Below are 18,595 nucleotides of genomic sequence, written 5' to 3' on the forward strand. Positions count from 1 at the left end.
TTTTATTTCGTCTCGATTACATTGACGTTGAAAAATAATCTCACAAACCAAACATTTTGTAATAATTAGTTTCAAGTTTTAGTTTCCAAGGTATGAGTTGCTTGAAACATTGTTTAGTTTTTCCTGACTTTCAAGAAGCCGAGTCAAGGGTGGTATTGATTTTCACGTGGCTAATGCTCGTAAATTATACAAGAACTGTATTATTTTCCGTCACCATTATTATGAGAAAATGCTGTCCGTACTGGGTCTTAATTGAACCTTGCTGCATGCATTTTAATCCACACCGCAGGGGCGAACTTCTTAGTCGTTATATTATAGTGCCCATGACCCTTGACGAATCAGGAAAATTTTTTCGTCATATAAGCAGCAACGATTACCGTATTGTATATCACGATACAATAATTCAACGTGGATTGTTTGAAGAGTTATCATACACCCCCATTACTTTGATATCGTTGACTGTACGCTGGTAAAATATTCATGGAATTTTCACACTGTAGTAGTGGGAGTGTACCCAACGTAATTATAGGTTTCAAAATTATCGAGTGGTATAATTACCCAACAATCCATACTGGCACTGTCGAAATTGCCATATTTTTGACGTAGTACCTTGGTTTGGTTACAGTCTTTATTGAACATCTCGTAGTTCTCGTCGAGGTCTTTTTACCCAGAATCGACATTGTTTCATCAATTATCTAGTCTGAGTAATCACACGAGTAACTTTTTCAACAGTATATTTTCCCTTTTTCCATCACAATAAGAAAGGTATGGTATGTTAAATTTGTGAGTGATTAATGATTATTACCTACTGTGATCTGGAAAGCGAAGAAGGGCGCATTTCAACAGTTTTGACTTGTGTCAAGCCTATTAGAATAAAATGTATTTAATACCTTTCAAATTCATAGTATTATTTTATTTTCAAGCTGAACGATGTCAGCATTTCGTCCAGCTCGAGTCGTGCCTGGATTCGGAATGAATGGTCTTATCCACCTGACTGGAAACCGCCAAGGTATGGCGTTTATGAATAATTTCGGTCATATGGAGAAGAGTGTTGCTCCATCGTCACGAATAGTCGTTGATGCTTTTGAAAAGAAAACCACCGAATTACAAGATATTGTTTATGAAAACATGAAAGCAGTTGTAATGGTGGTTCGCATAATGGGAGCTCTTCCCATCATGAGACCACACATAGGTGAACAATTATTCTCATTCGTAATTGTTTAGTTTAACTGCATTTAAAATGGTTTGTTTTAAGTGCTATTCAAATTTTAGGTGTCACTAAATTCAAATTCGCTTCAAACACAATGATATATTCTGTACTGGTATACGTAGCCATGACGGCTTACGTTGTATACGTGATATGGAATCGAATAAAAATTGTGCAGGCAGTACAGGGTCGTTTTGAAGAAGCTGTCATAGCATATCTTTTCATCGTCTTTCTTGTACCTAATTTTCTCGTGCCAGTATTCTGGTACGAAACGCGAAAGAATGCAGGCTGCTTCAACCATTGGATGGATTTTGAGGCACGTGCTATTATTACCTGGATTGTTCAGTAACTCTGCAACTCCCCTCATTTTTACTGAGTTACATCTATTACAGGTCTTCTACACTCGAGTAACGACACGGTATTTGCCAATTAATTTAAGAATCAGGGCAATATGGATATCAATTTTAGTTCCTATAATATCAACTGCATGTGTCTTCACCACTCAAATGACTATGGATAATTTTGCTTTGTGGCAGGTATACAAAAATGCAGTATAATTTGGTATGTTCCCAAATAAAATATTTACAACATCTTCAATTAAATCACTCGTATAATACTCAGGTTGTTCCCAATATCTATGTAACGACATTCATAAATATGCTGGGTGCTTACTGGTACATGCATTGCACTACCATCTCAACCTGTGCAAACATACTCGCTCAAGATTTTAAACATGTGAGTTTATTGCATTCATGTAACATCAGGTCTTTTCTGTATGTAATCAATGTTTGCAAGTATAACGGATTCTCATATTTAAAAGAATGCGAAGTCAATTTATTTTATTTTTATAGGCGATTAGAAGCAATGTTGAAGCTATTACTGTTGCGGACTATCGAGCGCTGTGGCTTCATCTGAACAGAATAACGAGAGAAATAGGGATAGCGACTTGTTACTGTTTCACAGTTCTATGTATGTATCTTTTTTTCTCCTCCACCCTATCCATATACGGTTTGTTCTCCCAGTTAAAAGATGGGCTCACGATCAAAGACCTTGGACTTACAATATCGGCTATATCCACTATCGCCCTGTTGCATGTGATTTGCGACCAAGCACATTCTGCATCACAGCATGTGAGTTTATCTATCACTTATCTTTTATCATTTTTATATTATTGATCAATATCAGCATGTTTTAGTAATTTAATTCTCTCTAGGTGAGGGTTCATTTTCAAAAGAAATTATTGCTAGTCGAACTCTCCAATCTCAACGAAGACGCTCAAATCGAGGTACGTCTATTTTACGAGATCAAAGTTCTTGGGAAATACTGAGAATACAATGAAGTTTCATTTTGTAGATAAACATGTTTCTACGAGCAACAGAGATGAATCCGTCCGATATTAGTCTGGGCGGTTTCTTTGATGTAAATCGTAACTTATTCAAATCGGTAAGTTGAATGATATTAAAACTTATAATGATGTTGAATTAAATTTTTACAAACTTTTTAATAGCTCTTAGGTACTATGGTGACCTATCTTGTCGTCTTGCTACAGTTCCAAATCAGCCTGCCAGAGACCTCCACACTCAACAATGCGACGCTGGATTAGTAAAAAAGCAAGGATTTCTAGTGTCAATAGGTGTTAGATACAATGAAAGTAGGAATAAGAGTTGAATATTGTATTAATTGAACAGTATAAGAATTGAAATTGACAACAGAGTGTATGTACCTAATTGGGCATTAAAATGAAACCTAATCCGTTGCTTACGACAATATATACACAAATTTAGCGATCACTTCCATCGTTTAAACGTATTTAGAGTAACATTGAATAAATTCATATGTATAAATTGTATGTACAACATGAAAAAAGTGTGGAAAAATCATACTGTCAGCACTGTGTAAAGTCATCGAATCTTAGAATAAGTAGAGTTTTTCACTGTTATATTATAAATATATTAAATATGTATGTATAATCGATATATCTATTAGTGTATATGTGTGTGTATATATATAATATGTATTATATGTATAAGTATATCACAATGTGTAAAGTAGTTATTCAGACATGTGATTGAAAATTCAGTATGTGTGATGCCTGCAAAGCGTGCACATCTTCACCTGGTCCTTATAACAGCTGCACCGTACCTCAGTTCACTTGCCACTGTAAGTATGCAAATGATACCTCATAAATCAGTAATTTCAAAATGATGAATATTCCTTCATTTCAACTAAGACTTACTTTGAGTCCAGTCTGTTGATCAACACTACCAGCTTCAGCCTGGCGTTTGGCCACTTCTGCAGCTCTCTGCTGCTGTCTCTTAACGGCGTCGACGTTGCCTATGCCTCGTGACTCATGTTCAGTTATTCGCTTCTCGGCAGCCTCAACCTGCTGGCGACGGCGCACCTCCTTTAGATACAAATGACAGTTTTCATTAGAAACCCATATCTTTGAGTAAATTTTTGCATGCTGACAAGTGAAGTGAATCGCAGAAAGCCTAATGAAAAGTATAAATAACGTGCAAGAAATAATATTTTACCGGATCGGGTGTCAGATCTTCGTACGACGAAGATTGTTTACAGCAAGATGTGCAAATACCCATGACGAATTAGTTCGTGTATTAGGCGGAAAGCTGAACGATTTGGATTTAATCCGGAGCAAAGCCTTTTTGACAACCCTCTCCACTTGTTTAAACTATCGCTGTTTCAATTTATGAGTTTATTTTAACTACGCTGCCCGATTTTAAAGGATCAAAGGTACTCCGAATTCCATACGAAATATTCGTTGGATTTCGTTTTGATCTCTACGATTATCTTGGACGAACTGTCAGCTGGCCAGTCACACATGCACATGAATAATTCGACGTGAAATGAATGCGCATAAGTATCACTATGTAGTTGAGTAATATTGTGTAGTAGTCACGTGATGACACGATTTACGTGCGTCTGCGCGCTTTTAGTCAAACTAAAGACTTAATTGAATTGACTAAAATTATCGTCACAGGATTTTGAGCGATTGAGTTTTAAATAATGGTTCGCGAAATTCAGTGATGCGATTTGCTAGATGTAGAAATTTAAGCGCAAATAAAATTATGTACAGCTTGACTAACAGGTCAGCCATTTTTTTTTTCTTAGGAACGGTTCCACTGGGTTCTTCAACCAACTCTCACGTCGCACGGTGAACCGCAGTGCAGACAAGATGCTGTCGAGGTTGGCTCTCCGTAATGGTAAATGACATTTAGGTTAAATTTACTTATTGATGCCCGAAAAGATGGTCTTGATATTCAAACGAACTCAATAACCGAATTTGTCTCGTAACTATCTGTCCCTGTGTAGAAATTTTCGCGGTCCTACGTTTGCTTTTACATATTCTGCGGTCATTTTTCTGTTATTATGTAATGAGATGTATCTTGCCCAGTTTTCGTAAATCACTCACGATTTCTGAAACGTACTACGACACGGATATCTGATTGATGTCGGAAAATAATTCATCTAGAGGACCACTTTGATTTTTCTTCCTCTGCGCTATCGCTAACCTCTACACATATTTTATTATGACCCGATATATATTACCGCATCTCAAGAAAAATAACCAATGGTATCATTCGCTTAGACGAAATATAAACATATTTCAATGAATATTTTTCACAATTATAGCTCAAGCTTTGCCCGCCATTGCTCATGGCGCGCAGGCTCTATCTTCATCTTCCGAAGCCAGCAATCGTCCGGTCAGAGCAGAGTTCGGCGGAAAGGTTCGCCTAGGATTTATTCCTGATGAATGGTTCACCTACTTTTATCCCAAGACCGGTGTTACGGGTGAGTGCAAATTTTGTTTTTGTAATCAAGCATTGCACTCTGGTATAATTTTCCAACTGGTTTGGTTAATTTTGGCAGCAAGTGAAATGGCAGAGTACTGAATACTTGAAACTTATTTCAGGACCGTATGCATTTGGCCTTGGTTTGACAACCTATTTGGTCTCTAAAGAGATTTACGTGATGGAACATGAATATTATACCGGTCTATCCATTCTGTTGATGTGCATCTATGGGGTTAAGAAGTTTGGTCCAGTTGTTGCTGCTTATGCCGACAAGTTGATTGATGAGCAAATTACAGAGTTAAATGAATCGAAGAACAGCGAGATTGAATACTATGAATCATCAATCAAAGATGAAAAGCACTCTCAATGGCAAGCTGAAGGCCAGACTCTTCTAATGGAAGCCAAGAAACAAAACATAGCCATGCAACTCGAAGCAGCTTACAGAGAACGCTTGGCCCACGTATATTCCGAGGTAATTATTTTGCCACCCTTCTTACTATTGGTATTCGTGTTACGTAAATGTAATTCACTTACTGTAATATATTGTGTATCATGGTGAATACATTAGATTCTCAGATTGAAATTCGATTTACTGTATTAATTTTACGTTAACACCATGGCGTCTTTACATTTTTTTGTTTCGTATTTGATAGATTTTGGTTTCCTTTACATGAGTATTTTTTTTCTCTAGATCAAGAAGCGTTTGGACTACCAGGTACAGATTCAAGCAATCGAGCGTAGAATAAGCCAGAAACATATGAGTGAATGGATAATCTCAAACGTGTTGAAGTCCATCACACCGGAACAAGAAAAAGCTACACTCCAGCAATGTATCGTTGATCTTCAAGGTTTGGCTGCAAGAACTTGAAAACGAGAATTACCCAAATAATTAGCAAAACTAGCAAACCTAATGTACATTGTGCGTAAAAAACTTCACTGTTAGTCTACAAAACGACATGTATCGACAGAAAAAAAATTTCCTTGAGCCATCTCATGTAACAATGCGTTGAGAAACTGCGTTTGATAGGTGGTGTCACAACTTTGTATGACCAGTTATAATTCAATATACTTATGGTCAATGTGAATAAAATTATTATTAAAAAATATTCAACAGCTTGTCTATAACTTGTCATCAACTACAGGTCATTAGATTTAATTTCCAGTTCTTGCGGTAAATTTACAACCAGCCGAAATGGAGTTGGATGGTACTAGTTTATTATGAATTTACTTTGTTATAACTAAGGAAGAAAATACGATAATTAAGTAGATCAAAAACACCGGCAATTCGATAATACATGTCAATTTTTATGTTGTGTTTATCACTTCTGTTACAACGTAACCAAACGTAAGATGACGTAACTATTTCACCTAACGTCCGCATCGCAATACCGAAATCGCTTGATCCAGAAGACCATAACCTATCGTTTATCAAACGAGAATTGAAATTTCAGGTCATTCTGCTGTCTTCTGTCGATTTTCCGTTGATACAACATTTTATGCTGCTCTGTTTACCTGGATATCGGTTAATCAGTGTTTCGTGGAGGTTTATGAAAGAGTTCAAGCCATGCCGCTAGGTGCATTCGTGGAATTTGTACAATTCGATCTTGATCGACTGGTGTAGGATTAACAGGGTCCGCCAGTGTACGTAGTTGGCGCAAACAAATGCTAATCCTGTTAGCGGTAACGACGTGAACATGACGGAGCAGGTGCCGCAGAGATAAAGTGTGGCGCCTGTGCTTAGAGTTTTAGGCCACCCGACATGCAGCTATGTGAGTTAGACTGCTTAACCGAGTAAAGTTGGGCGCACGGTAAAAAATGGGCATGAGAAATAAAATACAGTAATTAATTCGACGACTATAGTACAGATAACGGAATATGAAATTTGATTTGTTATGACGAAAAAACTGTGTACTACGATAGTTTCATTTAATCAACACTGAAATCAAGTTCTACATACTCTGTGCGACGTATTATTTGATGGCACATAATTACGCATGATGCAAGTCATTGCTGTCGACGGATCAGAAGTTAGAACCGAATACGATATATCTGATATTGTACTGTTATTCTTGAAACCTGTATTTCGATAAAAAATAAGTAGAATTTCCCCGTTTAGTTTATTCAAGGTTAGTTTATTCAAATATGCCTTAAATCAAATACATGTATTACTCTGCGTATTTTCTCAGCTATTGGTCTTAAGGCATGTTAAATGCCTTTCCAGTAAACGGATATGTTAGTACTAAATTCTCTGCCGTTGTTCTCTAAATACATCGTGTACAGTGTTGCGTTCTTGAAAATCCAGTTATCTCGAAAGAGAGAATACAGATGTATTCTGAACAAGGAAATTTTTGGTTGCCAGAAACGTAAGGCTAACCCCTTTGCATTTTTGGCGAAATTTTTCGCGATTTTGAAAAGTGCTGGAATAAATTCTTTCATGCACTATTGCGACGTAATTTTGCGAGAGAAATCGATTGGGCGCAGTTCCAGTACGCTGCGATTATTGTACAAAAAGTTACAGCCAAAAAACGGAAACCTCTGTTTTCGACATTTTTCAGCAGGTGCTTTTTCCTTCGCCATTTCTCTCCTGTTGATCCCACGCTCTTTTCGCTGCGTTTTCTGAGTTCCTGGGTGTCCAATTGATCAGAAAACGGTCGTTTGAATCAAATCTAGGACCTAAAATTTTTCGGCCAAAAAAAAAGCAAGGCTAACCCCTTTGCATTTTTTGCAAAAATTTTCGCGATTTTCAAAATAGCCGGAATAAATTCTTTGTGGCACTATTCCGACGTAATTTAGCAAGAGAAATCGATTGGGCGCAGTTCCAATACGCTGCGATTATTGTATAAAAAGTTACAGCCAAAAAACGGAAACCTGTGTTTTCGACATTTTTCAGCAGGTGCTTTTTCATTCGCCACTTCTCTCCTGTTGATCCCACGCTCTTTTCGCTGCGTTTTCTGAGTTCCTGAGGGTCCAATTAGTCAGGAAAAGGTCATACAAATCGAATCAGAGAGCCAAAATTTTTGGTCAAAAAATAAATAAAAAGTAAGGCTAACCCCTTTGCATTTTTTGCGAAAATTTTCGCGATGTTAAAAAGTGCCGGAATAAAATCATTGTGGCACTATTCCGACGTTATTTAGCGAGAGAAATCGATTGGCCGCAGTCCCAATACGCTGCGATTATTGTATAAAAAGTTACAGCCAAAAAACGGAAACCTGTGTTTTCGACATTTTTCAGCAGGTGCTTTTTCCTTCGCCATTTCTCCCCTGTTGATCCCACGCTCTTTTCGCTGCGTTTTCTGAGTTCCTGAGGGTCCAATTAGTCAGGAAAAGGTCATACAAATCGAATCGGAGAGCCTAAATTTTTGGTCGAAAAATGGATAAAAAGTAAGGCTAACCCCTTTGGATTTTTTGCGAAAATTTTCGCGATTTTGAAAAGTGCCGGAATAAATTCATTGTGGCACTATTCCGACGTTATTTAGCGAGAGAAATCGATTGGGCGCAGTCCCAATACGCTGCGATTATTGTACAAAAAGTTACAGCCAAAAAACGGAGACCTGTGTTTTCGACATTTTTCAGCAGGTGCTTTTTCCTTCGCCATTTCTCTCCTGTTGATCCCACGCTCTTTTTGCTGCGTTTTCTGAGTTCCTGGGTGTCCAATTGATCAGAAAACGGTCGTTTGAATCAAATCTAGGACCTAAAATTTTTCGGCCAAAAAAAAGCAAGGCTAACCCCTTTGCATTTTTTGGGAAAATTTTCGCGATTTTCAAAAGTGACGGAATAAATTCATTGTGGCACTATTCCGACGTAATTTAGCGAGAGAAATCGATTGGACGCAGTCCCAATACGCTGCGATTATTGTATAAAAAGTTACAGCCAAAAAACGGAAACCTGTGTTTTCGACATTTTTCAGCAGGTGCTTTTTCCTTCGCCATTTCTCTCCTGTTTATCCCACGCTCTTTTTGCTGCGTTTTCTGAGTTCCTGGGTGTCCAATTGATCAGAAAACGGTCGTTTGAATCAAATCCAGGACCTAAAATTTTTCGGCCAAAAAAAAAGCAAGGCTAACCCCTTTGCATTTTTTGCGAAAATTTTCGCGATTTTCAAAAGTGACGGAATAAATTCATTGTGGCACTATTCCGACGTAATTTAGCGAGAGAAATCGATTGGGCGCAGTCCCAATACGCTGCGATTATTGTATAAAAAGTTACAGCCAAAAAACGGAAACCTGTATTTTCGACATTTTTCAGCAGGTGCTTCTTCCTTCGCCATTTCTCTCCTGTTGATCCCACGCTCTTTTCGCTGCGTTTTCTGAGTTCCTGGGTGTCCAATTGATCAGAAAACGGTCGTTTGAATCAAATCCAGGACCTAAAATTTTTCGGCCAAAAAAAAAGCAAGGCTAACCCCTTTGCATTTTTCGCGAAAATTTTCGCGATTTTCAAAAGTGACGGAATAAATTCATTGTGGCACTATTCCGACGTTATTTAGCGAGAGAAATCGATTGGGCGCAGTCACAATACGCTGCGATTATTGTATAAAAAGTTACAGCCAAAAAACGGAGACCTGTGTTTTCGACATTTTTCAGCAGGTGCTTTTTCCTTCGCCATTTCTCTCCTGTTGATCCGACGCTTTTTTTGCTGCGTTTTCTGAGTTCCTGGGTGTCCAATTGATCAGAAAACGGTCGTTTGAATCAAATCTAGGACCTAAAATTTTTCGGCCAAAAAAAAAGCAAGGCTAACCCCTTTGCATTTTTTGCGAAAATTTTCGCGATTTTGAAAAGTGCCGGAATAAATTCATTGTGGCACTATTCCGACGTTATTTAGCGAGAGAAATCGATTGGGCGCAGTCCCAATACGCTGCGATTATTGTATAAAAAGTTACAGCCAAAAAACGGAAACCTGTGTTTTCGACATTTTTCAGCAGGTGCTTTTTCCTTCGCCATTTCTCCCCTGTTGATCCCACGCTCTTTTCGCTGCGTTTTCTGAGTTCCTGGGTGTCCAATTGATCAGAAAACGGTCGTTTGAATCAAATCCAGGACCTAAAATTTTTCGGCCAAAAAAAAAGCAAGGCTAACCCCTTTGCATTTTTTGCGAAAATTTTCGCGATTTTCAAAAGTGACGGAATAAATTCATTGTGGCACTATTCCGACGTAATTTAGCGAGAGAAATCGATTGGGCGCAGTCCCAATACGCTGCGATTATTGTATAAAAAGTTACAGCCAAAAAACGGAAACCTGTGTTTTCGACATTTTTCAGCAGGTGCTTTTTCCTTCGCCATTTCTCCCCTGTTGATCCCACGCTCTTTTCGCTGCGTTTTCTGAGTTCCTGGGTGTCCAATTGATCAGAAAACGGTCGTTTAAATCAAATCCAGGACCTAAAATTTTTCGGCCAAAAAAAAAGCAAGGCTAACCCCTTTGCATTTTTTGCGAAAATTTTCGCGATTTTCAAAAGTGACGGAATAAATTCTTTGTGGCACTATTCCGACGTAATTTAGCAAGAGAAATCGATTGGGCGCAGTTCCAATACGCTGCGATTATTGTATAAAAAGTTACAGCCAAAAAACGGAAACCTGTGTTTTCGACATTTTTCAGCAGGTGCTTTTTCATTCGCCACTTCTCTCCTGTTGATCCCACGCTCTTTTCGCTGCGTTTTCTGAGTTCCTGAGGGTCCAATTAGTCAGGAAAAGGTCATACAAATCGAATCAGAGAGCCAAAATTTTTGGTCAAAAAATAAATAAAAAGTAAGGCTAACCCCTTTGCATTTTTTGCGAAAATTTTCGCGATGTTAAAAAGTGCCGGAATAAAATCATTGTGGCACTATTCCGACGTTATTTAGCGAGAGAAATCGATTGGCCGCAGTCCCAATACGCTGCGATTATTGTATAAAAAGTTACAGCCAAAAAACGGAAACCTGTGTTTTCGACATTTTTCAGCAGGTGCTTTTTCCTTCGCCATTTCTCCCCTGTTGATCCCACGCTCTTTTCGCTGCGTTTTCTGAGTTCCTGAGGGTCCAATTAGTCAGGAAAAGGTCATACAAATCGAATCGGAGAGCCTAAATTTTTGGTCGAAAAATGAATAAAAAGTAAGGCTAACCCCTTTGGATTTTTTGCGAAAATTTTCGCGATTTTGAAAAGTGCCGGAATAAATTCATTGTGGCACTATTCCGACGTTATTTAGCGAGAGAAATCGATTGGGCGCAGTCCCAATACGCTGCGATTATTGTACAAAAAGTTACAGCCAAAAAACGGAGACCTGTGTTTTCGACATTTTTCAGCAGGTGCTTTTTCCTTCGCCATTTCTCTCCTGTTGATCCCACGCTTTTTTTGCTGCGTTTTCTGAGTTCCTGGGTGTCCAATTGATCAGAAAACGGTCGTTTGAATCAAATCCAGGACCTAAAATTTTTCGGCCAAAAAAAAAGCAAGGCTAACCCCTTTGCATTTTTTGCGAAAATTTTCGCGATTTTCAAAAGTGACGGAATAAATTCATTGTGGCACTATTCCGACGTAATTTAGCGAGAGAAATCGATTGGGCGCAGTCCCAATACGCTGCGATTATTGTATAAAAAGTTACAGCCAAAAAACGGAAACCTGTGTTTTCGACATTTTTCAGCAGGTGCTTTTTCCTTCGCCATTTCTCCCCTGTTGATCCCACGCTCTTTTCGCTGCGTTTTCTGAGTTCCTGGGTGTCCAATTGATCAGAAAACGGTCGTTTAAATCAAATCCAGGACCTAAAATTTTTCGGCCAAAAAAAAAGCAAGGCTAACCCCTTTGCATTTTTTGCGAAAATTTTCGCGATTTTCAAAAGTGACGGAATAAATTCTTTGTGGCACTATTCCGACGTAATTTAGCAAGAGAAATCGATTGGGCGCAGTTCCAATACGCTGCGATTATTGTATAAAAAGTTACAGCCAAAAAACGGAAACCTGTGTTTTCGACATTTTTCAGCAGGTGCTTTTTCATTCGCCACTTCTCTCCTGTTGATCCCACGCTCTTTTCGCTGCGTTTTCTGAGTTCCTGAGGGTCCAATTAGTCAGGAAAAGGTCATACAAATCGAATCAGAGAGCCAAAATTTTTGGTCAAAAAATAAATAAAAAGTAAGGCTAACCCCTTTGCATTTTTTGCGAAAATTTTCGCGATGTTAAAAAGTGCCGGAATAAAATCATTGTGGCACTATTCCGACGTTATTTAGCGAGAGAAATCGATTGGCCGCAGTCCCAATACGCTGCGATTATTGTATAAAAAGTTACAGCCAAAAAACGGAAACCTGTGTTTTCGACATTTTTCAGCAGGTGCTTTTTCCTTCGCCATTTCTCCCCTGTTGATCCCACGCTCTTTTCGCTGCGTTTTCTGAGTTCCTGAGGGTCCAATTAGTCAGGAAAAGGTCATACAAATCGAATCGGAGAGCCTAAATTTTTGGTCGAAAAATGAATAAAAAGTAAGGCTAACCCCTTTGGATTTTTTGCGAAAATTTTCGCGATTTTGAAAAGTGCCGGAATAAATTCATTGTGGCACTATTCCGACGTTATTTAGCGAGAGAAATCGATTGGGCGCAGTCCCAATACGCTGCGATTATTGTACAAAAAGTTACAGCCAAAAAACGGAGACCTGTGTTTTCGACATTTTTCAGCAGGTGCTTTTTCCTTCGCCATTTCTCTCCTGTTGATCCCACGCTTTTTTTGCTGCGTTTTCTGAGTTCCTGGGTGTCCAATTGATCAGAAAACGGTCGTTTGAATCAAATCTAGGACCTAAAATTTTTCGGCCAAAAAAAAAGCAAGGCTAACCCCTTTGCATTTTTTGCGAAAATTTTCGCGATTTTGAAAAGTGCCGGAATAAATTCATTGTGGCACTATTCCGACGTTATTTAGCGAGAGAAATCGATTGGGCGCAGTCCCAATACGCTGCGATTATTGTATAAAAAGTTACAGCCAAAAAACGGAAACCTGTGTTTTCGACATTTTTCAGCAGGTGCTTTTTCCTTCGCCATTTCTCTCCTGTTGATCCCACGCTCTTTTTGCTGCGTTTTCTGAGTTTCTGGGTGTCCAATTGATCAGAAAACGGTCGTTTGAATCAAATCAAGGACCTAAAATTTTTCGGCCAAAAAAAAGCAAGGCTAACCCCTTTGCATTTTTTGTGAAAATATTTGCGATTTTGAAAAGTGCCGGAGTAAATTCATTGTGGCACTATTTCGACGTAATTTAGCGAGAGAAATCGATTGGGCGCAGTCCCAATACGCTACGATTATTGTATAAAAAGTTACAGCCAAAAAACGGAAATCTGTGTTTTCGACATTTTTCAGCAGGTGCTTTTTCCTTCGCCATTTCTCTCCTGTTGATCCCACGCTCTTTTCGCTGCGTTTTCTGAGTTCCTGAGGGTCCAATTAGTCAGGAAAAGGTCATACAAATCGAATTGGAGAGCCAAAATTTTTGGTCAAAAAATGAATAAAAAGTAAGGCTAACCCCTTTGGATTTTTTGCGAAAATTTTCGCGATTTTGAAAAGTGCCGGAATTAATTCGTTGTGGCACTATTCCGACGTAATTTAGCGAGAGAAATCGATTGGGCGCAGTCCCAATACGCTGCGATTATTGTATAAAAAGTTACAGCCAAAAAACGGAAACCTGTGTTTTCGACATTTTTCAGCAGGTGCTTTTTCCTTCGCCAGTTCTCTCCTGTTGATCCCACGCTCTTTTTGCTGCGTTTTCTGAGTTTCTGGGTGTCCAATTGATCAGAAAACGGTCGTTTGAATCAAATCCAGGACCTAAAATTTTTCGGCCAAAAAAAAAGCAAGGCTAACCCCTTTGCATTTTTTGCGAAAATTTTCGCGATTTTCAAAAGTGACGGAATAAATTCATTGTGGCACTATTCCGACGTAATTTAGCGAGAGAAATCGATTGGACGCAGTCCCAATACGCTGCGATTATTGTATAAAAAGTTACAGCCAAAAAACAGAAACCTGTGTTTTCGACATTTTTCAGCAGGTGCTTTTTCCTTCGCCATTTCTCTCCTGTTGATCCCACGCTCTTTTTGCTGCGTTTTCTGAGTTTCTGGGTGTCCAATTGATCAGAAAACGGTCGTTTGAATCAAATCAAGGACCTAAAATTTTTCGGCCAAAAAAAAGCAAGGCTAACCCCTTTGCATTTTTTGTGAAAATATTTGCGATTTTGAAAAGTGCCGGAGTAAATTCATTGTGGCACTATTCCGACGTAATTTAGCGAGAGAAATCGATTGGGCGCAGTCCCAATACGCTGCGATTATTGTATAAAAAGTTACAGCCAAAAAACGGAGACCTGTGTTTTCGACATTTTTCAGCAGGTGCTTTTTCCTTCGCCATTTCTCTCCTGTTGATCCCACGCTCTTTTTGCTGCGTTTTCTGAGTTTCTGGGTGTCCAATTGATCAGAAAACGGTCGTTTGAATCAAATCCAGGACCTAAAATTTTTCGGCCAAAAAAAAAGCAAGGCTAACCCCTTTGCATTTTTTGCGAAAATTTTCGCGATTTTCAAAAGTGACGGAATAAATTCATTGTGGCACTATTCCGACGTAATTTAGCGAGAGAAATCGATTGGACGCAGTCCCAATACGCTGCGATTATTGTATAAAAAGTTACAGCCAAAAAACAGAAACCTGTGTTTTCGACATTTTTCAGCAGGTGCTTTTTCCTTCGCCATTTCTCTCCTGTTGATCCCACGCTCTTTTTGCTGCGTTTTCTGAGTTTCTGGGTGTCCAATTGATCAGAAAACGGTCGTTTGAATCAAATCAAGGACCTAAAATTTTTCGGCCAAAAAAAAGCAAGGCTAACCCCTTTGCATTTTTTGTGAAAATATTTGCGATTTTGAAAAGTGCCGGAGTAAATTCATTGTGGCACTATTCCGACGTAATTTAGCGAGAGAAATCGATTGGGCGCAGTCCCAATACGCTGCGATTATTGTATAAAAAGTTACAGCCAAAAAACCGAAATCTGTGTTTTCGACATTTTTCAGCAGGTGCTTTTTCCTTCGCCATTTCTCTCCTGTTGATCCCACGCTCTTTTCGCTGCGTTTTCTGAGTTCCTGAGGGTCCAATTAGTCAGGAAAAGGTCATACAAATCGAATTGGAGAGCCAAAATTTTTGGTCAAAAAATGAATAAAAAGTAAGGCTAACCCCTTTGGATTTTTTGCGAAAATTTCCGCGATGTTCAAAAGTGCCGGAATAAATTCATTGTGGCACTATTCCGACGTTATTTAGCGAGAGAAATCGATTGGGCGCAGTCCCAATACGCTGCGATTATTGTATAAAAAGTTACAGCCAAAAAACGGAGACCTGTGATCTCGACATTTTTCAGCAGGTGCTTTTTCCTTCGCCATTTCTCTCCTGTTGATCCCACGCTTTTTTTGCTGCGTTTTCTGAGTTCCTGGGTGTCCAATTGATCAGAAAACGGTCGTTTGAATCAAATCTAGGACCTAAAATTTTTCGGCCAAAAAAAAAGCAAGGCTAACCCCTTTGCATTTTTTGCGAAAATTTTCGCGATTTTCAAAAGTGACGGAATAAATTCATTGTGGCACTATTCCAACGTAATTTAGCGAGAGAAATCGATTGGACGCAGTCCCAATACGCTGCGATTATTGTATAAAAAGTTACAGCCAAAAAACGGAAACCTGTGTTTTCGACATTTTTCAGCAGGTGCTTTTTCCTTCGCCATTTCTCTCCTGTTGATCCCACGCTCTTTTCGCTGCGTTTTCTGAGTTCCTGAGGGTCCAATTAGTCAGGAAAAGGTCATACAAATCGAATTGGAGAGCCAAAATTTTTGGTCAAAAAATGAATAAAAAGTAAGGCTAACCCCTTTGGATTTTTTGCGAAAATTTTCGCGATTTTCAAAAGTGCCGGAATTAATTCATTGTGGCACTATTCCGACGTAATTTAGCGAGAGAAATCGATTGGGCGCAGTCCCAATACGCTGCGATCATTGTATAAAAAGTTACAGCCAAAAAACGGAAACCAGTGTTTCGACATTTTTCAGCAGGTGCTTTTTTCTTCGCCATTTCTCTCCTGTTGATCCCACGCTCTTTTTGCTGCGTTTTCTGAGTTCCTGGGTGTCCAATTGATCAGAAAACGGTCGTTTGAATCAAATCTAGGACCTAAAATTTTTCGGCCAAAAAAAAAGCAAGGCTAACCCCTTTGCATTTTTTGCGAAAATTTTGGCGATTTTGAAAAGTGCCGGAATAGATTCATTGTGGCACTATTCCGACGTAATTTAGCGAGAGAAATCGATTGGGCGCAGTCCCAATACGCTGCGATTATTGTATAAAAAGTTACAGCTAAAAAACGGAAACCCGTGTTTTCGACATTTCTCAGCAGGTGCTTTTTCCTTCGCCATTTCTCTCCTGTTGATCCCACGCTCTTTTCACTGCGTTTTCTGAGTTCCTGAGGGTCCAATTAGTCGGGAGAAGGTCATACAGATCGAATCGGAGACCCAAAATTTTTGGTCGAAAAATGAAGAAAAAGCAAGGCTAACCCCTTCACAATTTCTGCGAAATTTTCGCAATTTTTTGAAGAGCAGGAACGAATCCTTCGTCTTACCCACGCGACGTCATTTAATGAGAGGAATTTGTTGCACGGAGAATGGATTCACCGCAAGGAAACGAGTCGAATGTCACAAGTGAAAATCTCTCAATGTGCACTGGGTGTTTGAAGGGGTCGGGAAGAAAAATGATCAACTTTCCATCGTAACGTTATAGTATGAATTTATTACATATTTTTCGATTTCAGTACAGGTATTTTGGTGTTAGTGTACAATTTTTTCCATGTTATGAAAGACTACACAAATCCAAGACACAAAACAAATGCTACGAATCTGTTTGAACAATAGATAAAATATTTGACCATCATATGATAGCACGGAAGTGCAACATACATTATCTTAAGCCGAGTATGAAAAATCTTACATAAGGATCTTAGTTTGTAAGTATCGTTCAAGTTCGCGCTTGCGAGCGTGCACAGGCGCAATACACTTCTGCTGAAAACGATGTGGATGATATTGTATTCTCACTACTCAGTGTAACCTGGATTTTAAGTACTAAACCACTAAATTACAATTTATCCAATTTGTATTATACCAGCGGTCGTTTCTTCAATACTATGACTGCGTTTCTTGCAATCTCTGATGTCCAATCAGTCTGCTAAGGGTTGACCGAATCGATTTTCTTACAGAAAGCTTCCCACTGCAAACATCACAAAAAAGAAGGTGTCACGTATTTTGGTTTAGGTCATCGCCTGGGGTACACATCGGGTTTCCTCACCAGAACCTTGATCGATACAGACATAAATCTGAAAATCAAACTGATCAATTAATCTGATTGAACCCTTACGTCTGTAGTTTTAATTAAATTTCGAAATATTCTGCTCAAATTATCGAACTGAAACGCATTTAAATTGACTGTTGACAATGTTAAGCAGCGTTCGAATCTCTTACGTGGTAGTCGAGACTGCAAGCAATGTTAGCAGCACCCTGTATCTATCAACTTGGTCTTGATGTTATCTATGGATAAAGATAACATTATTTGGGTGTACCGCTTGCGGTACCGTACTTCATGTTAGCCAAAGTAGGCAATTTCTTCGTTGTAAACCCCAACAATAACAATTTACCACGATAAGTATGCTTTGGATCATCTCGTGCTCTCTTGGTGGTGAATGCTGGTCAGTTATCGATGTGTCTACTTTAAGGACAGAATGCCAGGATGGTGTCTCTCAGGCTTCCCTATGGATGGTGCCACTAGTACCAGATTCAGCACCCTTTCGAAACGTGCTTGAGCTTATCCTCTATCAGGAGCTAGCTCTGATATTTGAAATTGTCGAAAAATCATGACTCCGTTCAAGTACTCAGTGAACCATCAACTTCAATCAAGTTGATCATTTCCCGCCCATCACCGTCAGCTTTTTATGTATTTGTACAGTAGTGAAAACTTAGGGTACAGTCAATATAGCAACGTGATATTTAATATAAAGGAAGTATCGCAGTCTGGTATTTTATTTTACAGGTAATACATAGCCCAATATTCAAAACATGGTGTCTTATAGGGTGGAACAACACTATGGTTTGAATTCGATTTACGTAATTTTCACGTTTGCACATGGACGCGTTGCGAGACCTGTGAAAGGCACTTATTCCGTTACCCTGAGAGTAAAAATGACCCGCGAAAGCTCTCGCTGTAGTTGACTGGTTTTTTCGAATCCAAACATTTTTGGTTCTTCTTGCCTCAATGATGATTGTGTGTGCAGTTATCCGCAAGAAGTGATTCGTCCTTTGCCAAACATCACAAAGGTCCTCAAATCCATCCCGTATAATCGTGGCCTGAAACAATGCAGACATATTTCGGTAATCATTTGGTATATTCGTATATGAATGATATTTGGAGGTATGAACAGATTGCTGATGAGAGCCGTTTGTGGAATATCATCAAAGGGAAATAGAGTTTGTCGTTCACAAATATAACGTGGAATATTGTCATAAGCTCATTCGGCAATTATTATTACCGCACGCAATAACATCGCAAGTTATATGCGTATTCATTTATCTGTAGCTGCAGCAGCAGCATAATTGTTGGAAGGGGCGAACCG

General features: G+C 39.0%; 3 protein-coding genes across 3 annotated transcripts; 2 read left to right on the plus strand and 1 right to left on the minus strand.

Annotated features, from left to right (window-relative positions):
• Positions 1-114: 114 nt before the first annotated feature.
• LOC124222809 (Gustatory receptor 63a) lies at positions 115-3,345 on the plus strand. The gene is made up of 8 exons (XM_046634161.2): positions 115-1,192; positions 1,273-1,523; positions 1,600-1,743; positions 1,829-1,942; positions 2,059-2,337; positions 2,421-2,492; positions 2,561-2,650; positions 2,715-3,345. The coding sequence occupies exons 1-8, from the start codon at positions 931-933 to the stop codon at positions 2,808-2,810; spliced, it is 1,308 nt and encodes a 435-aa protein (XP_046490117.1). The 5' UTR covers positions 115-930; the 3' UTR covers positions 2,811-3,345.
• On the minus strand, positions 2,866-4,072 carry Svip (small VCP interacting protein). Its single transcript, XM_046634164.2, has 3 exons — positions 3,742-4,072; positions 3,444-3,611; positions 2,866-3,365 (listed from the first exon to the last, which is right to left on the minus strand). Exons 1-3 carry the CDS (start codon positions 3,802-3,804, stop codon positions 3,351-3,353), a joined length of 246 nt encoding a protein of 81 aa, XP_046490120.1. The 5' UTR covers positions 3,805-4,072; the 3' UTR covers positions 2,866-3,350.
• Positions 3,654-6,125, plus strand: ATPsynB (ATP synthase subunit b, mitochondrial). Its single transcript, XM_046634163.1, has 5 exons — positions 3,654-3,709; positions 4,337-4,428; positions 4,859-5,017; positions 5,139-5,491; positions 5,711-6,125. The coding sequence occupies exons 1-5, from the start codon at positions 3,669-3,671 to the stop codon at positions 5,885-5,887; spliced, it is 822 nt and encodes a 273-aa protein (XP_046490119.1). The 5' UTR covers positions 3,654-3,668; the 3' UTR covers positions 5,888-6,125.
• Positions 6,126-18,595: the final 12,470 nt, after the last annotated feature.

The sequence above is a fragment of the Neodiprion pinetum genome, chromosome 7 (genome assembly GCF_021155775.2).
Source record: "Neodiprion pinetum isolate iyNeoPine1 chromosome 7, iyNeoPine1.2, whole genome shotgun sequence".
NCBI lineage: Eukaryota > Metazoa > Arthropoda > Insecta > Hymenoptera > Diprionidae > Neodiprion > Neodiprion pinetum.

Excerpts from the sequence above, each read along its gene's own strand:
- LOC124222809 (XM_046634161.2), top strand. The coding sequence starts at position 931 with ATGTCAGCATTTCGTCCAGCTCGAGTCGTGCCTGGATTCGGAATGAAT. Across the intron at positions 1,193-1,272 it reads CATCATGAGACCACACATAG|GTGTCACTAAATTCAAATTC; the intron begins GTGAACAATTAT and ends TTCAAATTTTAG. Across the intron at positions 2,493-2,560 it reads ACGAAGACGCTCAAATCGAG|ATAAACATGTTTCTACGAGC; the intron begins GTACGTCTATTT and ends TTCATTTTGTAG.
- ATPsynB (XM_046634163.1), top strand. The coding sequence starts at position 3,669 with ATGCTGACAAGTGAAGTGAATCGCAGAAAGCCTAATGAAAA. Across the intron at positions 3,710-4,336 it reads CGCAGAAAGCCTAATGAAAA|GAACGGTTCCACTGGGTTCT; the intron begins GTATAAATAACG and ends TTTTTTTCTTAG. Across the intron at positions 5,018-5,138 it reads TCCCAAGACCGGTGTTACGG|GACCGTATGCATTTGGCCTT; the intron begins GTGAGTGCAAAT and ends AACTTATTTCAG.
- Svip (XM_046634164.2), bottom strand. The coding sequence starts at position 3,804 with ATGGGTATTTGCACATCTTGCTGTAAACAATCTTCGTCGTACGAAGAT. Across the intron at positions 3,612-3,741 it reads AAGATCTGACACCCGATCCG|GAGGTGCGCCGTCGCCAGCA; the intron begins GTAAAATATTAT and ends TTGTATCTAAAG.